General features: G+C 37.5%; 2 protein-coding genes across 2 annotated transcripts in view; one reads left to right on the forward strand and one right to left on the reverse strand.

Annotated features, from left to right (window-relative positions):
- LOC311300292 (protein NLRC3-like) overlaps positions 1 to 13,468 on the forward strand; it is a 51,691-nt gene extending 38,223 nt beyond the window's left edge. Inside the window, exons 5-11 of the mRNA XM_084424516.1 lie at positions 1,300 to 1,413; positions 3,775 to 5,511; positions 9,660 to 9,833; positions 11,507 to 11,680; positions 12,005 to 12,178; positions 12,497 to 12,670; positions 13,176 to 13,468. Of these exons, the coding sequence (XP_084280642.1) occupies positions 1,300 to 1,413; positions 3,775 to 5,511; positions 9,660 to 9,833; positions 11,507 to 11,680; positions 12,005 to 12,178; positions 12,497 to 12,670; positions 13,176 to 13,185 (2,557 nt within the window). The 3' untranslated portion in view covers positions 13,186 to 13,468. The remainder of the gene's footprint in view (positions 1 to 1,299; positions 1,414 to 3,774; positions 5,512 to 9,659; positions 9,834 to 11,506; positions 11,681 to 12,004; positions 12,179 to 12,496; positions 12,671 to 13,175) is intronic.
- A 3,308-nt stretch (positions 13,469 to 16,776) lies between these two features.
- LOC311300342 (lanosterol 14-alpha demethylase-like) lies at positions 16,777 to 20,847 on the reverse strand. The gene is made up of 4 exons (XM_084424590.1): positions 20,582 to 20,847; positions 19,561 to 19,656; positions 18,763 to 18,931; positions 16,777 to 17,106 (listed from the first exon to the last, which is right to left on the reverse strand). Exons 1-4 carry the CDS (start codon positions 20,738 to 20,740, stop codon positions 16,916 to 16,918), a joined length of 615 nt encoding a protein of 204 aa, XP_084280716.1. The 5' UTR covers positions 20,741 to 20,847; the 3' UTR covers positions 16,777 to 16,915.
- Positions 20,848 to 23,381: the final 2,534 nt, after the last annotated feature.

Raw genomic sequence — 23,381 nt, forward strand, 5'->3', positions numbered from 1 at the left:
AATCGGCTAAATTACCTGTGCGAGCAGGCTCTAAGTACAGCACAACATAGATGCACCGAAAAAATTAACAATTAATTTACTAAATTAAATTAGAACAGAATATACCTTTCTAATAAATAAAAATACAAAACGAAATAAATCAGAATCAAGTCACAAGATGAGCAAATGTGTGCAAAATGCCTAAAGTGCTGGGGAACATATATTCAAAACACAAGCCACAAATAGTTAGATTAGATAACCCTGACAGATCAATAAATAAAATAAAAATAAAGAAATTATTCAAATAACGATAGTAGCCAGAATTTTCAACTTTGTCTTTTTAACTGCAGAAACAACAATAAATGCTAAACTGGAGTGGCAGTCTTTAGCTAAAAATGTTCACAGCATCCAAAAATCTAATTAGAACCGGCTGAAAAGTTTTGAAATCACTTGTACCCTAACGTTACCTGATCGAGAGAACAAATCCAGTCTTTCACTGTCTGTGTCCGTTGGAGTCTTTTGTGCACGCAGATAAAATACATTCTAAAACACTTAACATGAAAAACGTTTAACGACTTAATCTCCTAAAATAGTTAAATTAAAATATCAAATTACGTAAAGAAAACGCTTTACTATAGGAGGAACGCATTGCGTTCATATTCTGGGTTCATCTGCTTATCTGCACATAGTATGGTTTCTTAATAAAGTGTGTACTGTGTACATGCATTAAGCCACGTTAAAGTGCCTTTTAAGCGTTTTAAAAGCTTTTTTCACGTTAAGCATTTTAGAATGTCCTGTGGAAAACCAACTTGTTAACGTTGGCCGGCAGAAGTGCGATCATGGTGATGGATTTCCTGATGCTAAATCCAGCCTTGGAGAATATCCTTTCTGATGGTGTACATCCACACTTTAGATTTTCTTATCCCAGACATTGTTAAAGATTTAAATCCTTGCCGCGAAGACGCTCCTCTGTCGGTCACGGATTGAAAGTGAAACTTAAATCTGTCACGGGGTGTTTGGATTTATTCACACACGTTCAAAAATATTTATTAAAAGCTTCTTTCTTTGCACATTTTTATATACAGCATTATCATAATAGGCTGAAGATTAACGTATTGACAGAAAACCGGTAGTTCTGTGAAATCAGACATTGAGCGCCCTCATATAGCCAAAGTGGCATGATCCTCGTTTCATAACACCTCTGCGAAGATTCGACCGTGAGATCGGTAGTCGAATCAGGCTCCTCCTATCGAAGCATCGAATCTTCGACTATTCGTGGTCACCCCTACTATATACATTCTTGTCTGTATTCTATTGAAGTGGATTCCCCCAGCAGAGATCACAGGCACCAGAGTCCAGCTGTGTGTCCATGAAGAGTGACCGGTCTATGGACAACATGACATTTAAGAGGAGACAAACATCAACTCAAATGAGGTAGAACATTTCTGTCTAGACAGACTCATCCTGATAGTAACTCACTGTACTCAGACTATCCATTATTAATAATAGATAAAGTAAATAGATAGTAAACACAGATAATGTACACAAGCAGGTGAACAGGACACAACAGCGTGTTTTAACATAGACACGAACAATAATCGAGGACAGAACTGAACGGGAGAATATATACACAGGGTAAACGAGGGAACTACTGTAACTAGACACAGGTGGATGAAGGTTAACTAATCAGGGACTAACAAGAACAGATGCAGACGTACGGTTTGTCGCTCTTTAATGTGGCATGACAGATTATTTATCAGACGCTTTATCAACCCTTCCTTTAAACGGCAGCGAGAACCAATCATATCTTTATTGCTAGTTATAGCATGAAATAAACATGAATGAACCATGAACACAAGAATATATGTTGAAATATACAGTACAACTTACTGAAATATGTTTCAACCATGGAGAGATAAAACAGCTTGTGAATTAAGAAACATTACATTTAACTCAGAAAAGTTATACAATGGTCATACAGAAGTTCATTAGTAAGCTAGAAAGAACACTAGAGAGTTATGATCTTAACCTGTTAGGGATGTATTCATTATTTAATGTATATCCAAATCTGTTTCAGTTATATTGTTAATTAAAATATGTTAACTAATTGCAAATAATAAGAAAAATGAGAAACTCAAACTAAAATGTGTTTGCGTCAAAGTGTGAAAATTATGAATCAGGTCACATTTCTTGTTCTATTAAAAAGAGTTGATTATTGTTACCATCAGTATTTCACAGACTTTCAGAGCCTCTCAACTCTTTCAGGAAGTTCAGGAGCTGCAGGTTATGGAAGTTCATTAAACCGGCCTTCAGATTTTCAGATTAAATTGAATGTTGATTTATTGAATGCAATAATTTGGACATTGTTGCTAATTTTTACCTTTAATATTATAGTAATGATCCAAGTGAAGCAGGTCCACTGTAGGGCTGGGACGGTTACCGCATTACCGCAATTCCGCGGTCACGTGACGCCTACCGACGTCTGAGCTAGTCACCGTCATCACCGCAAAAAAAAAAAAAAAACACTGGCCTTCACATGTGTTCACGTTGTGTCTAATGACATGGATTCATTGATTCTAATGACATGGATTGTGTCTAATAACATTGTGTCTTACATGGATTCAAGGTTTTCTAAACAAAACATCATCAAAAGATGGAGCAAATCTGACCTTTCGCAAGTTCGCAAGTTGGTCGATGACACATAATAACATTCCATTCGTAGGCTATTGACTATAACCCCTGTGGCGCGTTACGGCTGCGACGCGGCTACCGGAGCGGATCGCGCCCACTCTAGTCAATGCTTGTGTTTACAACAGCCATGACGCGGCGCGTTTCAGAAATGTCTCTCCGCGCCGCTTCGCTAAAGATAGGCGCCTAGTCTATTTTCGAAGGACGCCGCGTCCAAGCCGCACCGTAAATAAAAAAAAAGTAAAAAGCAGGACCTCAGCACGTGCTTATTTAACACAGTTCCGCAGAAGACCGCATTTGTCAACCCTCGCGGTCGCGGCAAGTGCACACTCACAGCACCAGAGAGGAAATCTTGACGGCACTTGCAAGAAAATGGATAAGTAGGCTACATAATTAAATTCACAAATATTACACCATTTAAACATTATTAAAAATACATAGGCTACTGAGTTACTAAAACAATATTTGCCAAAGAATACACTTGTATGTTCACAGTTCGAACGTTCTTGTTTCCATTTGTTTAATATCAAGATCTGAGGTGAATTATCCATTGTTGCTTTTACAGCTACAAAGCTGGAGCACTAAACGATATTCAAAGTCACATTGCATGCTTTTAACATTAAATAAAGCACATAAACAGTACCTGAGATTATCATCGCCACACTTTGTTTGTTGTTCCAGCCGCGACATTCCAGAAAAAAACTTGGGGAGGGGGGTTGAGGTTTAAAGCGGTTTACCGCAATACCACAGGAATTTCTTGCTTTTCAACCGCGGTAAGAAAAAATCCATACCGTCCCAGCCCTAGTCCACTGTATAGTTTACTGCATTAGATGAGAGTTTTTTTCCCTACAAAATGTACATGTATCTCAGATATTTCCAGATTTATTTGAATTGAGAACAGAATCAAAAAATGAAATTTATATCAATATCCAATTCCTAGAGACTTGTGCAAACGGCCAAATAACAGTTTTACTGATATATACTGTAGACCAACAGCACTGTTGCTTGTGTGATATTGTCCAATTATTTAATTAGAGAGTGTTGTTATTTTGCTAAAACTTTTCTCTTTAAGCTGTAATCTGTCAATCTTTCACTGGTCAAAAGCAGATTCAAATCAAACCTGCTGAAGAAGTTTCAGTGTCTGTATGAAGGAACAGCAAAGCAGGGAAAACCAACACTCCTGAATGAGATCTACACAGAGCTCTACATCACAGAGAGTGAAAGTGGAGAGATCAATAATGAGCATGAGGTGAGACAGATTGAGATACAATCCAGGAGAGCAGAAACAGAGGACACACCGATCAAATGCAAATTCTTTAGAACTTTACCTGGACAAGACAAACCCATCAGAACTGTGCTGACAAAGGGAGTCGCTGGCATTGGAAAAACAGTCTCTGTGCAGAAGTTCATTGTGGACTGGGCTGAAGGGAAAGAGAATCAGGACGTCCAGCTCATATTTCCACTTCCTTTCAGAGAGATCAACTTGATGAAGGACGAAACACTCAGTCTTTCAGATCTTCTTCATGTCTTTTTCCCGGAAACTAAAGAAATGGAAATATCCAGTGGTGAATATAAAGTGTTGTTCATCTTTGATGGTCTGGATGAGTGTCGTCTGTCTCTGAACTTTAAGAGTGAAGTGAAACTGTGTGATATAACTGAATCAGCCTCAGTGGACGAGCTGCTGATGAACCTCATTGAGGGGAATCTGCTTCCCTCTGCTCTCATCTGGATCACCTCCAGACCAGCAGCAGCGGATCTCGTCCCCTCTGAGTGTGTCCATCGAGTGACAGAGGTACGAGGCTTCAGTGAGCCACAGAAGGAGGAATACTTCAGGAAGAGAATCAGTGATCAGAGTCTGGCCCACAGGATCATCAGACACCTGAAGTCCTCGAGGAGTCTCCACATCATGTGCCACATCCCAGTGTTCTGCTGGATCTCAGCCACTGTTCTAGAGGAGATGTTGAGTGAAGCAGAGAGAGGAGAGATTCCCAAGACTCTCACTCAGATGTACACACACTTCCTGATCATTCAGTCCAACATCAGACATGAGAAGGACTATGAGAAGAAAGTGAAAGATGAAGACATGATTCTCAAACTGGGGAAACTGGCTTTCCAGCAGCTTGTGAAAGGCCACCTGATCTTCTATGAGGAAGACCTGAGAGAGTGTGGCATTGATGTGACAGAAGCATCAGTGTACTCAGGATTGTGCACTCAGATCTTCAGAGAGGAGTTGGGCTTGTGTCAGGGGAAAGTCTTCTGCTTTGTTCATCTGAGCATCCAGGAACATCTAGCAGCTGTTTTTGTGCACCGCTCCTTAACAAACAACTGCATAAATATCATTAAAGACCTTGCTTGGGTGTCATTTAATCCATTGCTTGGCCTGTATCAGAGAGCTGTGGATGAGGCTTTACAGAGTAAGAATGGACATCTGGACCTTTTCCTGCGTTTCCTTCTGGGTCTCTCATTGGAGTCCAATCAGACTCTCTTACGAGAACTACTGACACAGACTGGAAGCTGCTCCTACAACAAAGACGAAACAGTTCAGATCATCAAACAGAAGATCAGGGAGAATCGCTCTCCAGAGAGATCCATCAATCTGTTCCACTGTCTGAATGAACTGGGTGACGATTCTCTGATGCAGGAGATCCAAGATTATCTGAAATCTGGAGAAATAGGAGGAACCAAACTCTCCTCTTCACAGTGGTCAGCTCTGGTTTATGTGTTGCTGACATCAGAGCAGAAGATGGATGTTTTTGATCTAAATCAGTTTATTGGAGCACAAAATACAGCAGATGAAGTTCTTCAGAAGCTGATGCCTGTGGTTAAAGAGTCCAGATCAGTTCAGTAAGTCACTCTGACAACAATCATTACACTGATAAAACAGGATCATATTTATGAGTTTAGCATGTGCTTTCGTACCAATTCAGTTGGATGACCCGTGTAAAATGCGTAAAATATTTTGTTTTGAGAGAGAGAGAGAGAGAGAGAGAGAGAGATGCATGCAGCGTCGAGTGTGAACTGATCGTGAAATGACTGTGAACAAAGTGACGAACTGGACACCATCAACTGCATGCTGAACGCTGTATAATTCAGAACCTAATTCAGGCAAGTTATGAGTCCTGAAAGTCCATGAAAAATAAACACCAAACAAAGATACATTTTTACTCATAAAATGATGTCGTGAAATTTCAGTCATTTTCTCTTCAGTGGGGAACTGACCCTTCACAGGGAGTTTGATTGACAGGCGATCTGACCAATCATAATCCGCCATCTGCCATTTTTGTCTGACAAAGCGGTCAGGAGAGTTAGAAGATTAACGTTGGAGAATTTGAACTTGAAAAACGGTGTGTACTGACATCTTTCCGCGGTTAAAACAACATTCCTTCTTATGATCATTCATGTTTATTTGATGCTATAAATTAAAGGTGGTCTAAGCGATGTCACACATTTTTTAGGCCAAAATCATTTTTTGTCACATCCAGCAAACATCTCCTCACTATCCGCTCGCTGCCTGTCCCCTGAACACACTGTAGAAAAACGCGGTCTCTGTAGACAGCCCAGGCTCCACAGACCACAACAAAAACTGGCCCAGCCTTGGCCACGAAACATAACAAACAGTGTTCCTGCCAATCACGGACAAGAATGATTTGGGGGGTTAGTGCGCGTGCACATGAAGGGGGGTGTGGGGGGTGGAGGATGTATGGATGTATTTACTTCTTTATTTATTGCATGTGGCTCATAAACTGTGGTCTGGCTCATGGGGGGCGTCGCCCTAGCGCCCTCTATTGGCCAGCCGCCCCTGACTGCAATCTAACGTATTTATGAATAAACGGCTCGTTTCAAAATCTTCCTGGTCTACTGACATTTGTTAAGACATCTGATTTAAACATTATAATGCTCATGATAACTTTTGTTAACTTTACAATAAATACAACTTTACAACTTTTGTGGCGAAATCCACTTCGCCAGTTAATTACTCCTCGAGAGCGATGCCATTGAAATACACAGAGCGACCGCATAAACGGAAGTTTAAAGACAATATTCTGAAGTAAAATGGAATTCTGAGTATTCGGAATACTAACCCGTTCATTTAATTCTACCCCACCTTCAAATAACATTTAAACTGAGCATGTATTTCTAGCAGGTAAAATGCCGTAAATACATGACAGCCGATCAAATAACCTCATCTTTTGTGGTCAAAAGTTTTTTGCATTCACACAAGCAGCGTGTATGGTATGATAGGAGCGTTCAGATTATGTTGCCTTGCCAAATCGCGCTATACTGCCATTCTCGACCATGTACCTTTGTAAAAGTGGGTATTTAGCACTTACTAGCATGAAGAACAAATATAGACACAGACTGTGCATAGAGATCGATTTAAGATTCAAACTCTTCAAAGTTTCAAAGTTCCTGTGATCACATTACGAATATCTACACGATTGCAAATGTGACATTGATTTTATACAACAGTTCAACAAATGAAAGGTATTAATATTAAGTGACGTTCGTTTTAAACACAGTCTTGTCAGTATTTTTTGCAACAAAATAATAGCTACGAAATCCGCAGCAGTGTTGGTGAACGAATCTGCGGCTTTGAATCAATGATTCATTCATAATTACAGTCACTTGCTTTGTTACTGAATGAATGAATGACTCGATGACTAGACCATGGGGAAAAGTTAAATCATACACTTAGACAGACTGTACATGATGTATAAGATGAGACATATTTACAAAAACAATTCATCATATTTTTATCATATTTTAGAAACATACAGTACTACATTCTCTTTAATAAATGATTCAATAACAAATAAAAATTTTAACAGTCACTTGTCGCCACCTCGTGGCGAAACTATGTAATCGATAAATGCGTTGTTTTAAGCGCCAAATCAAAAGCTGACTTACTCTATTTTGATCGCTATCATAGACATCAGTGTTTATATTTGAACTTTGAACTTTTATCCCAGTACTTTTATGATAATTTGAACTATTGTATCACAGAAATAATGATAGGCTACTATGAGGAAAAGACTGCTGTTTCATGACGACTCTCTCTGGGTCAGCGGCAACACAGATCTGAATGTTGCGATATGATTTTGTCAAAGGTTTAATAGACAGATGAAATGGAAGAAGATTGCGTGGGTGTTTGAATCGAGATCAGAGTCTTTTAAAGAATCATGCAGCTCTACTGTCTTATCTCTCTCTCAGCATATGAGTAGCGCTGCGCGTCTTGCGATGGCTTTTCAATGCATTCAGACTCAATACGCTTTTACGTGTCCACTTATATTACGTCACTCAACACTCAAAGATAACGACACATTTCATCCTCTGTTGAAACGAAAGTAGCTAACTTCAGTCAACCTCATCTACAAGCATGGGCAAATATAAAGCAATTTAATTTGAATTAATATTGATTCTGTAATAAAAAAAAAGATTTTAAAATCGTTTAAAGGTGAAATCGTTAGGTCAATCGATTTTTTTTCTCCCAGCCCTAAAAAATATTGTCCCTTTTAAAACTGACATGTGAAATAAACTTCAAGGAGAGCACCTTGCTGCACGCTTAAGCATTAGTAAACGCACCTGCCCCTGAAACCGATCCGTACAGGCATGCCTTAGAAAGTTGTTTTCAAAGCAGAGAAAAATAATTTTAATATATTAAAATTAAAATAACAAAATAATTGCTCAGACAGAAACTGTCAACTTTGTAAATAGTTTTCATTATGAAAATATTTGTTCAAGCTTGTAGTAAAATTTTATGAATTTATGCATAATATGAATTTCTACATTATTTCTAAATTATTTGTTAAGGATATTGAGTATTGTCTGTAATAAATAGAGTTCATAAACCTTTGTTTGACTAGTTTATTCTGAACCCGCTCAATAAGCGCCGCTTCGCCCTGCCCACCACAAGCACATTCTCAACCTGTGGGGAACACTGAATATACAAAAAAAAGTTTAACATCAAGTCACTGAAAAGGATGTTTAATCTTCATTAGATTCTCTCCAAAGCTTCTGGAACAGTTTCTTTCACAGTTTCTTTCCACAGGCCATTTCCCTTCTGAACACTTAACATGCCCCCCAAAGCATATGCCTGTAAGTGCAATACTCCCACTGTCTAGTGCAATAAACTCAGGTGATATTTATATCTATATTATTCATACTACTCAAAATACTGTAAATATGTTTATAATCTGTAACATGCGCTAGACTCCCCTGTCTAGTGTAATATTCTCTAATTCAGGTGATATTTATATTATTCATACTACTCAAAATACTGTAAATATGTTCATAATCTGTAAATGTTTATTCAGACTAAACCCAACTGTGACCCTACTTTTTTACTTTTATACTATTTTTATTTATTTTTTATATATTTTCATTCTTAGAATTTGTATTACTATGTTCTTGTTGTATTTGTATTTGTATATGTGCACTGGAAGCTTCAGTACCAAGAAAAATTCCTTGTGGGTGCAAGCACACTTGGCAATAAAGCTCTTTCTGATTCTGATTCTGATTCTGAGGTCATTTTACTTTTGATAGTTTTTGATAGTGTTTTATGGTGCGTATTTCTAGACACTTTTATCCTTATGTTGATTATTCTCAGGTTAGGTAAAGTACATCAAATCTGTCCTAAATCACAAGCATCTGAATTTTCATACTCACAATCTATAGGTCAGAAGACTTCTTCGTGGTCTGTTCAGTTCAGTTTTTTAGAAATCAAAGACTTTTGGCTGGCAAGCTTCTTAGTTTCAGTTAAATATAGTTTTATTAATTACAGGTTAACTAGATTACAAAAAGGCATACTTGTAACAGGACAATTGCATATTTTCCACAACAATAGTTATAAGCATGATTGGATGATGTGAAGAGGTGACAACTGCTTTCATATACAAAGCTGTTGAGGAGAATGGAGAAATTAATATATATCTTATCATTTATATCAGTTTTTCCTGAACTGAGAGACTGAAGAGTGTCATTGTTCTCTACAGGTTTTGGGATTGTGGTGTTACAGATGCAGGTTGTGTTGCTCTGACTTCAGCTCTGAGATCAAACCCCTCACACCTGAGAAAACTGGATCTGTCTGTGAATAAAGTAGGAGATTCTGGAGTCAAGCTGCTCTCTGATCTACTGCAGGATCCTCACTGTAAACTGGAGAAACTGTGGTAAGATTTATAAAAGTCTCAACATACTAGGGATGGGCGATATGGCTAAAAAATGTATCACGATAATTTCAGGTATTTATTGCGATAACGATACACATGACGATAAATTACTTTCTTTTGTAAAATATCAGATTATGTTATGTTTAAGTTGTGTTGTGTTTTGTTTAATTCCATTTTTCTTTATTTAAATTTCCTTTTTTTTCTTTATTTAAATTTTGTTTTTCTTTATTTAAATTTCATTTTTTTTCCTTTATTTAAATTTTGTTTTTTCTTTATTTATATTTAGTTTTTCTTTATTTAAATTGTTTTTTTCTTTATTTAAATTTCGTTTTTTTCTTTATTTAAATTTAGTTTTTCTTTATTTAAATTTCATTTTTATTTATTTAAATTTCGTTTTTTTTATTTAAATTTCATTTTTATTTATTTAAATTTCGTTTTTATTTATTGAAATTTCGTTTTTTTATTTATTGAAATTTCGTTTTTATTTATTTAAATTTCGTTTTTATTTATTTAAATCTACCCTTTACTGTGTCTGTAATTTGTTAGTCAGAAAAATATTAGACTACCTTTTTAAAAGTATTGCTTAAGTTAACAGACCTGTGTGTGTGTGTGTGTGTGTGTGTGTGTGTGTGTGTGTGTTTTATATCACTAGTGCAGTGTCCGTGCAGTGTCTGTTCTCGGAGCATATAAGCCCTGCTCGCGTGAGGTGTGCCGCTTCCCGCTCGCGCTGTTCTATAGTTTCTGCAAACTTTGCATATTACGGTAGTTTGCTGCTCATCTGATTTTCTGTAACCAAACCAGTTCCAAATTGTGGAGGTAGCTCCTCGCTTAACAAGCTTCTCCTCAGCCTCACGTCCGCCTTCCGCCATGCTTGTTTTCACTCCGCACGTGAACAGTGAATCAGGCGCGCACAAAACTACGTCATCAATTAGACTTATCGTTATTATCGCGAGGAGACAAATTTTTATTGTGGGGAGAATTTTAAGCGGTATATCGCAAACGATAAGATATCACCCATCCCTACAACATAGTCCTCTATTTTAAAGGTAAATAATGATTGCCATACAAAAAAAAAAAAAAAAATCTACTGTGAAATTACTAATGGAAATGTTGATTTTTATTTTCATTACATTCTTTCCAATGTGTCTGACATAATTTTACAATATTAATGATAGATTAAACATGACTGGATGATGTAAAGATGTGATAGCCGTGTTCATATACAGATATGTTGATGATTTTTGGGTACTTGCATAAAAAAAATATTATTTGGTTACACTTTATTTTAAGGTGTCATTGTTACAGTGTAATTATATATTTAAGTACTGAGTTAAGTACTATTAAGCAACAACATGTACTTACTATAGGGTTAGGGTAGGATTAGGATTTGGTTCAGGGTTAGTTGCATGTAATTATGCATAATTTACTGTTATTACTATGGTAAGTTCATGTAACATATGTAACAAGGACACTGTTAAATAAAGTGTTATTGAATATTCTTGTATTTTTTATGATATGGAAACTAACTAATCAAGCAGTTTGTAGAAGCGGGTCTGAACCCTAGACTGGACCTGTTAATGATGCCGTGGATTAAGTGTCTGATTATGAAGTTCTGCTGATCTGAGCTGTAGATCCTGAACTGAGAGACTGAAGAGTGTCATTGTTCTCTACAGGTTGAGGGATTGTGGTGTTACAGATGAAGGTTGTGCTGCTCTGAGATCAGCTCTGAGATCAAACCCCTCACACCTGAGAAAACTGGATCTGTCTGAGAATAAAGTAGGAGATTCTGGAGTCAAGCAGCTTTCTGATCTACTGCAGGATCCTCACTGTAAACTGGAGATACTGTGGTAAGATTTTATAAAAGTCTCAACGTCATCTGTTTCTCCCCTGTGGTGAATAATGAATGATATACAACAATAATGTATTCAAAAAAGGTTTACCATCAAGTAACTGAAAAGGATGTTTAATCTTCAGTGAATTCTTTCCAAAGCTTCTGAGCTCATTTTACTTTTGAATGTTTTTGATAGTTATAAGATTGGATGATGTGAAGAGGCGACAACTGCTTTCATATACAAATTTGTTGAGGAGAATGGAGAAATTCATATTTATCTTATCATTTATGTCAGTGTTTCCTGAACTGAGACACTGAAGAGTGTCATTGTTCTCCACAGGTTGAGGGATTGTGGTGTTACAGATGAAGGTTGTGCTGCTCTGAGATCAGCTCTGAGATCAAACCCCTCACACCTGAGAGAACTGGATCTGTCTGAGAATAAAGTAGGAGATTCTGGAGTCAAGCAGCTTTCTGATCTACTGCAGGATCCTCACTGTAAACTGGAGATACTGTGGTAAGATTTTATAAAAGTCTCAACGTCATCTGTTTCTCCCCTGTGGTGAATAATGAATGATATACAACAATAATGTATTCAAAAAAGGTTTACCATCAAGTAACTGAAAAGGATGTTTAATCTTCAGTGGATTCTTTCCAAAGCTTCTGAGCTCATTTTACTTTTGAATGTTTTTGATAGTTATAAGATTGGATAATGTGGAAGAGGTGACAAGTGCTTTCATACACAAATCTGTTCAGGAGAAATTCATATATATCTTATCATTTATATCAGTGTTTCCTGAACTGAGAGACCGAAGAGTGTCATTGTTCTCTACAGGTTGAGGTATTGTGGTGTTACAGATGAAAGTTGTGCTGCTCTGAGATCAGCTCTGAGATCAAACCCCTCACACCTGAGAAAACTGAATCTGTCAGGGAATAAACTAAGAGACTCAGGTGTGAAGCTGCTCTCTGATCTGGAGGAGGATCCTCATTATAAACTGGAGACGCTTCTGTGAGTAGTGATGATTAAAACTGTTCATATTTTAATTGAAAGTTAATTTAGTTTCTTAGTTTTCTTTCATTGTGATGGTGAATTACTCACTATAAACATGTTTAATAAGAGTTTAATTCTCTTTAATAGTTTATAGCAATAATTAAATATTTTTCAAGTTTCTTTTTATTTCAAACAATTCAGTATTTTGCTTTTATCATTGTCAATGTCAATTGCAATAAAAAATAATGGTAAATATGTATCACTAGTTTCTTTATCATAAATAAACCTGACCCGGTGACAGAGAAAGTCATACAGAATTATAGATAAGGGTCAAGGGTCATCATTCATGGTGACTTAGATGCAAAATCAAAATCTGAATGTTTAAAAACAGCTTTAACAATCATGTATCGCAGTATTATATTATAATCTCTCACTTAATCATCCAAGTAGTTTCTTTTAGTTGTTCTAAAGTTGATAATGCAATAATGTCACACAAATTTGACTGTCTGTGTTTTACTTACAGGTTTGGATAATGGATGACATGCAGCAGATCTGGTTCTTGCTTCTCGGCATGTTTGTCACAAGAAGCCAAGCGCCGCCGCCGACATTAGGCGTTTCTCAATAGCAAGTACGCAAAGTTCGGACTTGCCAAGCCCAGCTCAGGAGAATGACTCCCGAGGACGCGAGTCCGGTAGTTCTGCTGATGGAACAGCGCGTTCTTGAAAGCGTCACTCAGCTCGCTCTGCTAACGTTACTCCGGTTATCTCTGTATGTACATTTTAGGCAACAATAAAACTAAATATGTTATAAAACACCACACTGCCTCTTTACGTTTTCATTTAAAGAAATCTTAAACATTATAGCCACACAAATGTGGTTTAGGCAATGCGTATTGATTATATTAACTGCATGTAACGTTAGACTATTTATAACACAAAAAAATATATATTTAACACAACCCTGCCTCTTTTCGTTTAAATTTTAAAAATATTAAACTTATTAATATGGTTCAGGCAATATGTGCATTTGTACTCTGATCATCTTCAGTGTAATAAAATAAAAAATTACAAAACTAAACCCTGTCGCTTTTTGTTAAATTTTAGTTATTATCAATAATAGCCATTATAAAAGTATAAGTAAAAAGTACAAGAAGCTATAAAATAAGAAATAAAGCAAACAATTCAGTCAAACATACAAAATCAGCGCTCTAGTCTAATGTTACAACGGTAAAGTTAAATAGCCTAAATATAAAGTTATGAAATTTCACTTAGCCCTCAGTTTGGCCAGGGAACAAATTATAGATTCACAAGACCAAAAATCGCCCGTTAGATTTACTCAAGACGAATTATATCTCATGTTTAACCACTACAGAGACGTCAGCGGCAAACGTCAGAAGGACCAGCCGAGGAAAGGCTGTTCCAGGCGGGGTACATGAGCGCAGAGCGCCCGGTGATTGCCTGGATCTCACAACCTGGATCAAATTTTCATAAATCTTTATAAATAAACCACAGATTTGAGCTTTAAACAACTACATTCTCACCTGAAAAACTCTTAAAATTACATTTCGTGACACAGTAAGTAGTATTATTAAACTGTATATTAAAAAATGGCGCTTCTTATGTTGTCATTCTCCTTGTAGCACGCAAGTGACGATTCTCTGTCAACCAATCAACGTCATGCAGTGAGTCTAGCTCCACCCTTTAGTACCGTACCACTGTGCTAGGTACCACAACGGAAGGGTACCCAAAAAGTGGTACGGTACGGTTCGGCATTTTGGTACCATTCACAACTTTTTACAGTGGAAACGCAAATAAATGCGTACCGTTCCATACTGTACCATACCGTACCGCTCAGTGGAAACGAGCCATTAGGTGCTTTCGAGCTCTGCACTTTCTTTTCTCTCGAGGCATCGACAACACAGCTGACACAGGGAAACACACGTGCTAGAAGAGCTTTTGTTTTGTTGTTTTAAAAGACCATCAAGCGGTATCTCTTGTTGTAATCAGTCCTTCACTGACCAATCAGCGTTCATTAGCAGAATGCTAGCGTGTTATGGGCAACAACAACTCAACCTGTAAGAAACCGAAAGGACATAAGTACTCGTTCATTCAACTTTCGACCTATAACCCATGTTGAACTTGCAAAACCTACAATCAAATATGAGATTTCTCAACGGCAATCGGGTGACAGAGACCCATTTAGCCATCTAGCCCCATAGACTCCCATTCATTTTGCACTCATGGGCGATCGCCCCCAGTGGAACTCTGTTGGAACTACAACCACAATTCGGTACAATAGGACTTAATAGGGAGTGGTCAGGCTCTCCGTAGACGGGCTCTGGTTATGCTTAATTTAATACACATATAAGGCTAGAAAGAAATTCCAATATTTATTTTTGTGTTGCGAAATTAGTGACTTTTATTAAGCTGTATAAAAAAAGACTGTCCAATGCATACACATTTTCAAACATACCTTAATGTTGACATGTGCATCACCAGCTATAAATATGCTTTTGGGTAAAAGATGAGAGATGTTCCCATTTTTGTGTCCACACTCTCTATAACAAATAAAATTTACAAACGTGATTTAAAATACACCGAAAACATATTACATGCAAGTAAAAGTGTCTACTTTAATGTGTAGCCTACAAATAACGTTTGTGAAGTATGGGTGAAATACTGTTGCAAAATTGTAATGGTCCGCACTTTGATTTGACCATTACATCTTTAAAGTGCCCCATTATGCTATTTTAAAGGTTTCTAATGTCTAATCTTTAATTTTCTCAGAATAGCTATACGTTGCAGTATGACCTAATTTCTCAAGGCCTCTAAAACGACTCGTTTAAAGATTCCCTCATTACTAAATCCCTCATTTCCGTTTACTATTATTAGGGGACAAACACATAACACAAGTCTTCACAATCATGACTTGAGTGTACTGCAGTTTTGGCACAGCGCCACCTACTGGTCAAGATTTATGAACAATTAGCATTTTTGCTACACAACCTATACGTTTTTAAACCGTCCACTGTTGCACTGTATATTATAACGGGTTTGATATGCATGTTCAGTTTGCACAATAATTGACATGCCTCATAAATAAAAGGCTTAGTATTATTGCTCAGGAATATTATTAAACAAATTTAATGAAAATACTAAAACTATGCAATAATGGGAATAATGACAATACCAATAATCTCTCCCTTTCTGACAAACCATCATTCAGTGTAACAAACCATGGTCATTTGGCATAACACATATGTGTAAAAATGAAATAATATACTTATTCTGAGCTGTATTATAGTGTATAAAAAATTATGTAATCCTACTATTTGTTTTATTATATTTTAAATGATTTTCACTTCCTTACAAAAAACTTCTTGCTGACAAAAGGGTAAAACCCAGCAGATCTAAGGATATTAGCAAAATATAACAATTAAAACCTGTAATCCTTGAGTCTTTTAATATGTCATCAAATGATTTTTTTGTATATAAACTATTGTTGTGCTGAATAATTAATGCATTAACTGAAACAAGGCTGTCTTGAGTTGGTTTGTGTTTTTGAGTAATAGGAAAGAACATTGATGAATGCACAGTAAAGTTGGAAATATAAAGATGCATGAGATTTTGCATGGTTATTGTTAGCGGTGTCACAATGTAGCACAATACAAAAAAATGCAACAATATGTATCGTGGATAGTGACATAATTCACCCAAAATAAACATTTCTGTGTGAGAAAAATTAAAGTTTTCAGAGTTTTAGTGTCAGAACTACATTAAACTACTATATAATGTTGAATATAATGTATACTAATGCAATAAGGGAATATGTGTGTGTCCTGATAAAGCCAAATGTCTTGTTACCACAGTAAAAAGTGGCTTACATTATTTTAAATATATCTAGTCAGAGTTCAAGCATATTCATCTACAATAATTCAGTATTTTCATCTTCAGAATCATGAATATTGTTATTCTGGCGTCTCTACTGTCCTGTGCTTTGGGTTTCAGCACCAAGTCCAAGACTATTCATTTACACACACAATGTAAAACCAAATTATGGGTGCTTTCTGAAAGTGCGTCATTGAGTATCTGGGCAATGCAGTTCAGTTTGGGTAAAATCAAGAGTTTTTATTTTAATCTTGTTTTATTAAATAAAAAAAACACACAAAATGTTTAAGATGAAATGAAACTAAATCCGTCAACCTGCAGAATCTGATGAATGTTAACTCAACATTTGTGAAACTGAAGCACTGAGGGTGTGTCGTCACTGCTGTGGTTGTGTGTTCCTCCGTGTGTATCTTATGACGGGGTTGTACGGTGTGTGGATCATGGTGGTGTAGTTCACAGCGGGAAAGTGTCCGTCAACCAGATCAAAGTCGTACAGTCTCAGCATCGTCGACCAGATTGTTTTAATCTGCACGTAGGCGAAGTTTTCTCCAATGCAACGATGACGACCTGTGGAAAATCAACCAGCAAACACCACAAGCACTGTGTTAACATTCTCTTGTTTGATTAATATTAACATTAACCTGAACATTAACAACACTGCTGTCACCTTAAAAACCTACGGTACAGATGAAATATCTTATTTTTCTGTTTACATTCACTTAAAGCATAAACTATATATAGTTTTTTACGTGTACAGTAGCCATCTAATTAGTGCAAAACAAATTCAGTGCGCATGCGGTTACAAAAATCACGATGCGCAAACCCTGTTCGCGTGTCGGTCAAAAATTATTGACGTTTTCCTTATATCAATTAAATGACTGTATTATATTTTCATTCGATAATGTTTTTTATTTAATATATAGTATTTTTAAGGGATTTTATGGCACTAAATTAAATTTGTTCAGTAGTTATGATTCATTTATTCTTTTTTTGAGCCTGAAATTAAAATTTCCAACTTAAACTGTCATAAATCTCGAATGCTTTGGAGCACAGACTTCAGTTTGGTCTCTTTTTAAAGACGACGCTTGGCAGATTTATTGCTGAAGTTAAAAAAAAGTTGAAAAAAGTGAACTTGAAAAAAAAAAAAATGCACAAATATACCACTAATACAAATTTTCTATGAGATATATATATGATATTATAAATTTGTGAGAAAAATTAAAGCCATAAATCTAAACAAGTTGTGTTCCAAGTTTGATCGTGATATCTCAAAAGATTTGCGTTCAGTGAGATGTTGTTCGGCCGCAGTACCAAACGCTTCCACTAGGGGAAATTCGCATCACATTTATTTCCAATGCGCTCATACAACGCAAACTACACAAGTATGACTGTTTTTTTTTTTTTCAGGACCATTTAACCTTTTCGAATGATGTCCATGATTTTTTTTTGTGTGTTTACACAGTAAGTGCCGAAACCTTTACTAAGTTTTGTAACATTCTGATAAAGTAAAAAATCCAAAAAGACAAAACGCGTAAATATTTTCAGGCAAAAATGACTGAACAGCACCAGAAGGTTAAGACAAAACTGACTGTGTGTTATCTGAATACTCACCAAGATGGGCATTTTGACATATTGTATGCACTTTACCATTTATACATAAAATATCATGTCATGAAATTCATCTTATATTATTATTTTTCCACAGGAGGTCAGCAAAGACTCCCAATGTAAGATATTTAGATCTGAATTAAAAGGGTTTTGCATGAAATAATGAGTTATTTTGAATTTAAGTTTAAAGAATGTGCTTAAATTACTATTTATGTATTATTTATTGATCAAACCTAGTAACCTAAAGGTAAATAAAATAAAAAATAACAAAAAATCTCCATAAAAATTGCATTAAATAGAAAAAATATGATCAAAATGAAATAAAATATATAATATAAAAGTATAATTTTAGGGCTTCGGGTCATTTTGACCCGCGAGGGAAAGATGAAGGTTAAACGGTCTGTCCATTTAAAATCACTTTATCACAACTGCTCCAAATGGGATGTTTTTGAAGGTGCATTTTGACATATTGTATGCATTTTACCATTTATGCACAATAAACCACGAAAAGACCTCAATCTGGCTGAATTACAGGCAGCTTTCTGTGCGAGCGCTTGTGTTTCCAGGTCTGAACACTTTTAAACGAGCCGCTCATTGGAAAGCACGTGATCTCACCTGCTCCAAACGGGATGTAAGCGAACTTCTCTCCGGCTGCAGGGTTGTCGTGTAAGTATCGGTCCGGGTTAAACTCCTCTCGCTCTTCCCAGGTGTCCCGAAGACGGTGGTTCACTGTCGGAGACACACACACCTGGTGTCCCGGCGGGATGATGTATTCACCGACTCTCTGTTGAGGAAGCAGAAACACGCAGGTCAGACCAAAGCATATCATGGCTTTAACACCAGCAGGGCTTCAAATTAACTTTTTCACTCACCGGCCATTCAGAACTTCTACTAGCCAAAAAAAAAAAAAAAAGATTAACTATGTCACATTTTATTACAAAATTTGGATTTTATATATTAATTTCTCATTCAAAGAAAATCGTGTCATCCAGCATCTCCTCTTCCTCTTTCACCCTCATCACCATAAATGTGTTTTAGACAGATCAATACTGTACACAGAACATCAGAAACTGTAGGATGTTGGAAAATAACAATGTCTTTTCTGTTAATCAAATGCTTTTTAATCTTCGTTATTGCTTCAATGCAAATGAACAAGCGTGTATGTGTAGTGTAGTGACGTGTGTGTTCATGTAAGCCAGATATGAGCAGATTCTGTGCAATACACTGTATTTAATATATCATGATGACTCACGAGTATTTGCACAGATTTGTCTTACACGAACTTCCCCAGCAAACTGAGTAAATACAATAACCCGCCTGACTGGCTCGTGATTTGACAGCATAACCCGCCACTGGTGATTCTTACCCGCATTAGTGTTAGTTTCAAACCCTGAATATCAGTAATGCTCGTACCTGAGGCGTCCTGGCCATCCTCATCATGGTCATTATAGGGGGTCGCAGGCGCAGCGTCTCCTTCAGACAGCGGTCCAGCAAACTCAAGTCTTTCAGCTGCGTGACACCAGAACAGTTCTTTAGCACCTGGGTCACGCTATTCAAAAATACATTCAAAATAAAATTCACGCACACTGTACAGCTGCTTGAATACTTCTATTTTATGAGGATGAGCATGTTTGTAAATTCGGAATTAAAAATCTAAATAGTTTTTTTTAAGGTTTAGGTTTTTGTTTTTAAGTTGTTAGTTGCATAATTCTGAACAGAATCCTGAGTTTGGACGGACATGCAGTGCTTCTCTGATGCTCATTTTGTTCCTATCAGTCGTGTACGGTCTTTTCTGTCAGACTTTCCAACCAAACCATTGTGAAATATATACTAGATTGTGACACGATTAGAGCGGTCTGCCTGTGCAAGGCTAACCACAGTGATGTCGGTGTTTCTTGGGCCATTTATCTCGATGACTATCACAGAGAATGACTTAAAGGGTTAGTTCACTCAAAAATGAAAATGCTGTTGGTAATTACCCACCCTCATGTTGTTTGATGGAATCTGAGAGCTGTCTCACTCCTCCATAGACTTTGATTGGATCGAAACTTGCCGGCCCAGAGAGTTAGTAAAGACAATGTTTAAAATAGTCCAAGAGTCTACAGTGGCTCAACCTTAAGTTTATCAAGCGACGAGAATAAAAACAAAAATAACGACTTTGTTCAACTCTTCATTTTCTTCTGTGTTTCTCCAAGTGTCTTTACTAACTTTTCTGGGATGGCAGATCTCAATTACCCATCAGCCTATGAAGGAGTGAGACAGCTCTCAGATTTCATCAGAAATATCTTAATTTGTGTTCTGAAGATGAACGAAAGTCTTGCGTGGTTGGAACAACATGAGGGAGAGTAATTACTGACAGAATCTTCATTTTTGGGTGAACTAACCCTTCAATGGTTTGAGTATTGATGACTGACTGACTAAAGCAGAACATCACCTGGTCGTAGTGCAGAGGAGGAAGGTCTTCTCCACACACGGTCTTCTGTTCGCTATAGCAGCGTTCCTGCAGTGCTCTGTCCCGCGCCAGGAAGAAGCCCATCCATGCACTGGTGGTGGAGGACGTGTGCTGACCCGCCAACAACAGGCCAATCAGCATCCCGGCGATCTCGTCATCGCTCAGGGGACGCCCATCTCTACAGGGACACAGTACATTCACACTTGAAGTCTTGTAATCATTTGCTTGTGTTCACAGGATCTCCACAGGGGGGCAGTGTCTCAGTGTCTTCATGATGTTTAGCACACATGCGCCTCCTAAAGTGTTTTGAGTCCTGACCGGAGCAGCGCTGGTGGAGTTTAAGACCCGAACCCAAAACTGCTCACCTTAACTCAAAGATGGAGTGTGCAACATGGAAATGAGTGTTATGTAAATTAAATATTTATATCTTTATGAATAGTAGATTTTTTATAATAAAAAATAATTGTAATAATCTTTAGGATTATATTAAAAAATATCATAATATAATACATTATATTACAGTTTTTTACAGTCGCTAGGACGTATTTATCAACACTTAGGTCACTTTTTCAAAACTCTTCACACAGTGAACACAACAGAAGTATATGTGGGCTAAACTGTGGATCATTTATCATTGCTTTGGCACAAAATGCATTCAATGACTACATCTTTCAAATTACATTAACTCTTTTCTCACTTCGACACAACAACCGCCAAAACTCTGTGTATCTACAGGCCAATTTGCACGTTTACATACTGTTTTCAAAACTGTTAAACTTATGTTCAAAACCAGTGATCTCAAACTCAATTCCTGGAGGGCCACAGCTCTGCACAGTTTTGCTCCAACCCTAATCAAACACACCTGATCCAGCTAATCAAGGTCTTCAGGATTACTAGAAACTTCCTTGCAGGTGTGAGTTGGAGCTGGTTGGAGGTTAGGGTGCTTCTCAATTCTTATTTGTGCATCCTCGTTTCCTCTCCTCGCTCTTTCCTCACGTCTCAGCTCCGCCCCCTGTAGGATGCGAGGGAAGGCTGCAAGGAAAAGACGCGAGGACGGAGGGATCGAATGAAAGCTTTTTTTATACATTGGAATCCTTGATCACTCGAGCGTCACTTCATCGCGTCATCAGCAGCGCTCAGAGGATCTGCCCTCATGTTGTTGAAATTTGTTTATTTAAGAAATTCATAATAAATATTAATAAAGAAAGATACCCTGTTGAAATATGTGAGGTGTGTGGTTTATATAAACTGCAAAAGTAAATTATAAATCAAAATTATTGTGACCGATGTGAAGGGGGAGGAGAATTTATACGTGCGTCACGTTTTAGTCGATAAAACTCTTCCGCATAGGATACCCCTGTGTATCCTCGCTCATAACTCCTCTGGAAGCCTCCTCACTCCTCGATCCTCGACTCCTCGCGGTGCAATTAGAGAATTGAGATGTCCTTCAAGATGGCTGAGCTCGATCGGTTTCCGGGTCATAGGATGGAGGACGGAGGAGAGAGGAGACGAGGAGGGATATTGAGAAGCACCCTTAAGCCCCGTTCACACCGCCAGCGACACGCAGCGACAAAGCGACATGATCCCATTCATTTCAATGGAGCGCTGGCGACATCCGGCGACACGAGCGACAGTGACCGTTGGCGACAGAATGTGGGCGTGTCAAGCGACACGAGACGCGCGACAAAAGTTCAGAAATTTCAACTTTATGCAAATGAGAAGCGATTTTCGCGAGCGACAACCAATAGGAAGACTTTCAGTGGAGTTCAGCTCACGTCACCGTCTCGAGTGCAGGCAAGAAGAGTTCGAGGGCGATTTCACTGCTTTATATGATTTGACTGTATGGATGTAATAAAATGATGCATGGAAAAGAAACTGTCGACATTCTCAGTGAGTTTAATTCACACATTTAGTTCGAGTGTTGTAATTTCATGATGCAAGTTTAGCACTGCTGCAGACAGATCATTTTACAGTTTCCCCTGCATTATGTGGATTATAAGGGACAAGAAATGGATTATTTGTCAAATTCGAATGACGTTTTAGTAACTATTGACAGTATGAGTGAGTTTAATTTGTTGATTGATCGATCGTTAATGTAGTTAAATATTTAATGCACTGCACTGCTGTGGTTAATATAACAACACTCTCCCAACAGCATAATATTGATTTTAAATCTTTTAAGACCAATTCCTAGTCAAATTAGAATTATATCTCAGTTGTATAACACTTGTGATGGTATATGCTCAGACGTGCAGTCTACCAATAACATTAGAGCGACAACACTAGGAACGCCCACAAGCGACTTCACTGTACATAGACTAGCGACATGCAGCGACAAAATCGCTGGCGGTGTGAACGGGGCTTTAGTCTCGCGTAGCCAGACCTTCAGACTGACGGCTGAAGGTCTGGAATTCATAGCAGCTTTCTTTGGCCAAGGCCCGCCCATAAGGCCGTTTGACCGACATGTCAAACAACCAATTACAGTTCGTTTCGTTCAGCGTCACGTTTCGGGGCGTGGAAATGTCCCCACAACAACAGACCGGCGTGCAACAAGTCAGTCAGCATAGAAAATCAAAGAAGGAGAAGAAAACAAGATAGATAGGAGGGGACACACAACTAGTAAAATTGGGTCTGCTGGGAATCCTTCTAAATGCTGACAAAGGGTCGGCCAGGCTTGGAAAATAATACTCTTCCCAAATCCTGTTGGCAAACAGGCTAAAATATCTCTTTTTGTCTCCACTAAGTGCCTCAAACAAAACTCCTGGACATCTCTTAAAGAGTC

Source organism: Rutilus rutilus (assembly GCF_951802725.1).
Source record: "Rutilus rutilus genome assembly, chromosome: 11".
NCBI lineage: Eukaryota > Metazoa > Chordata > Actinopteri > Cypriniformes > Leuciscidae > Rutilus > Rutilus rutilus.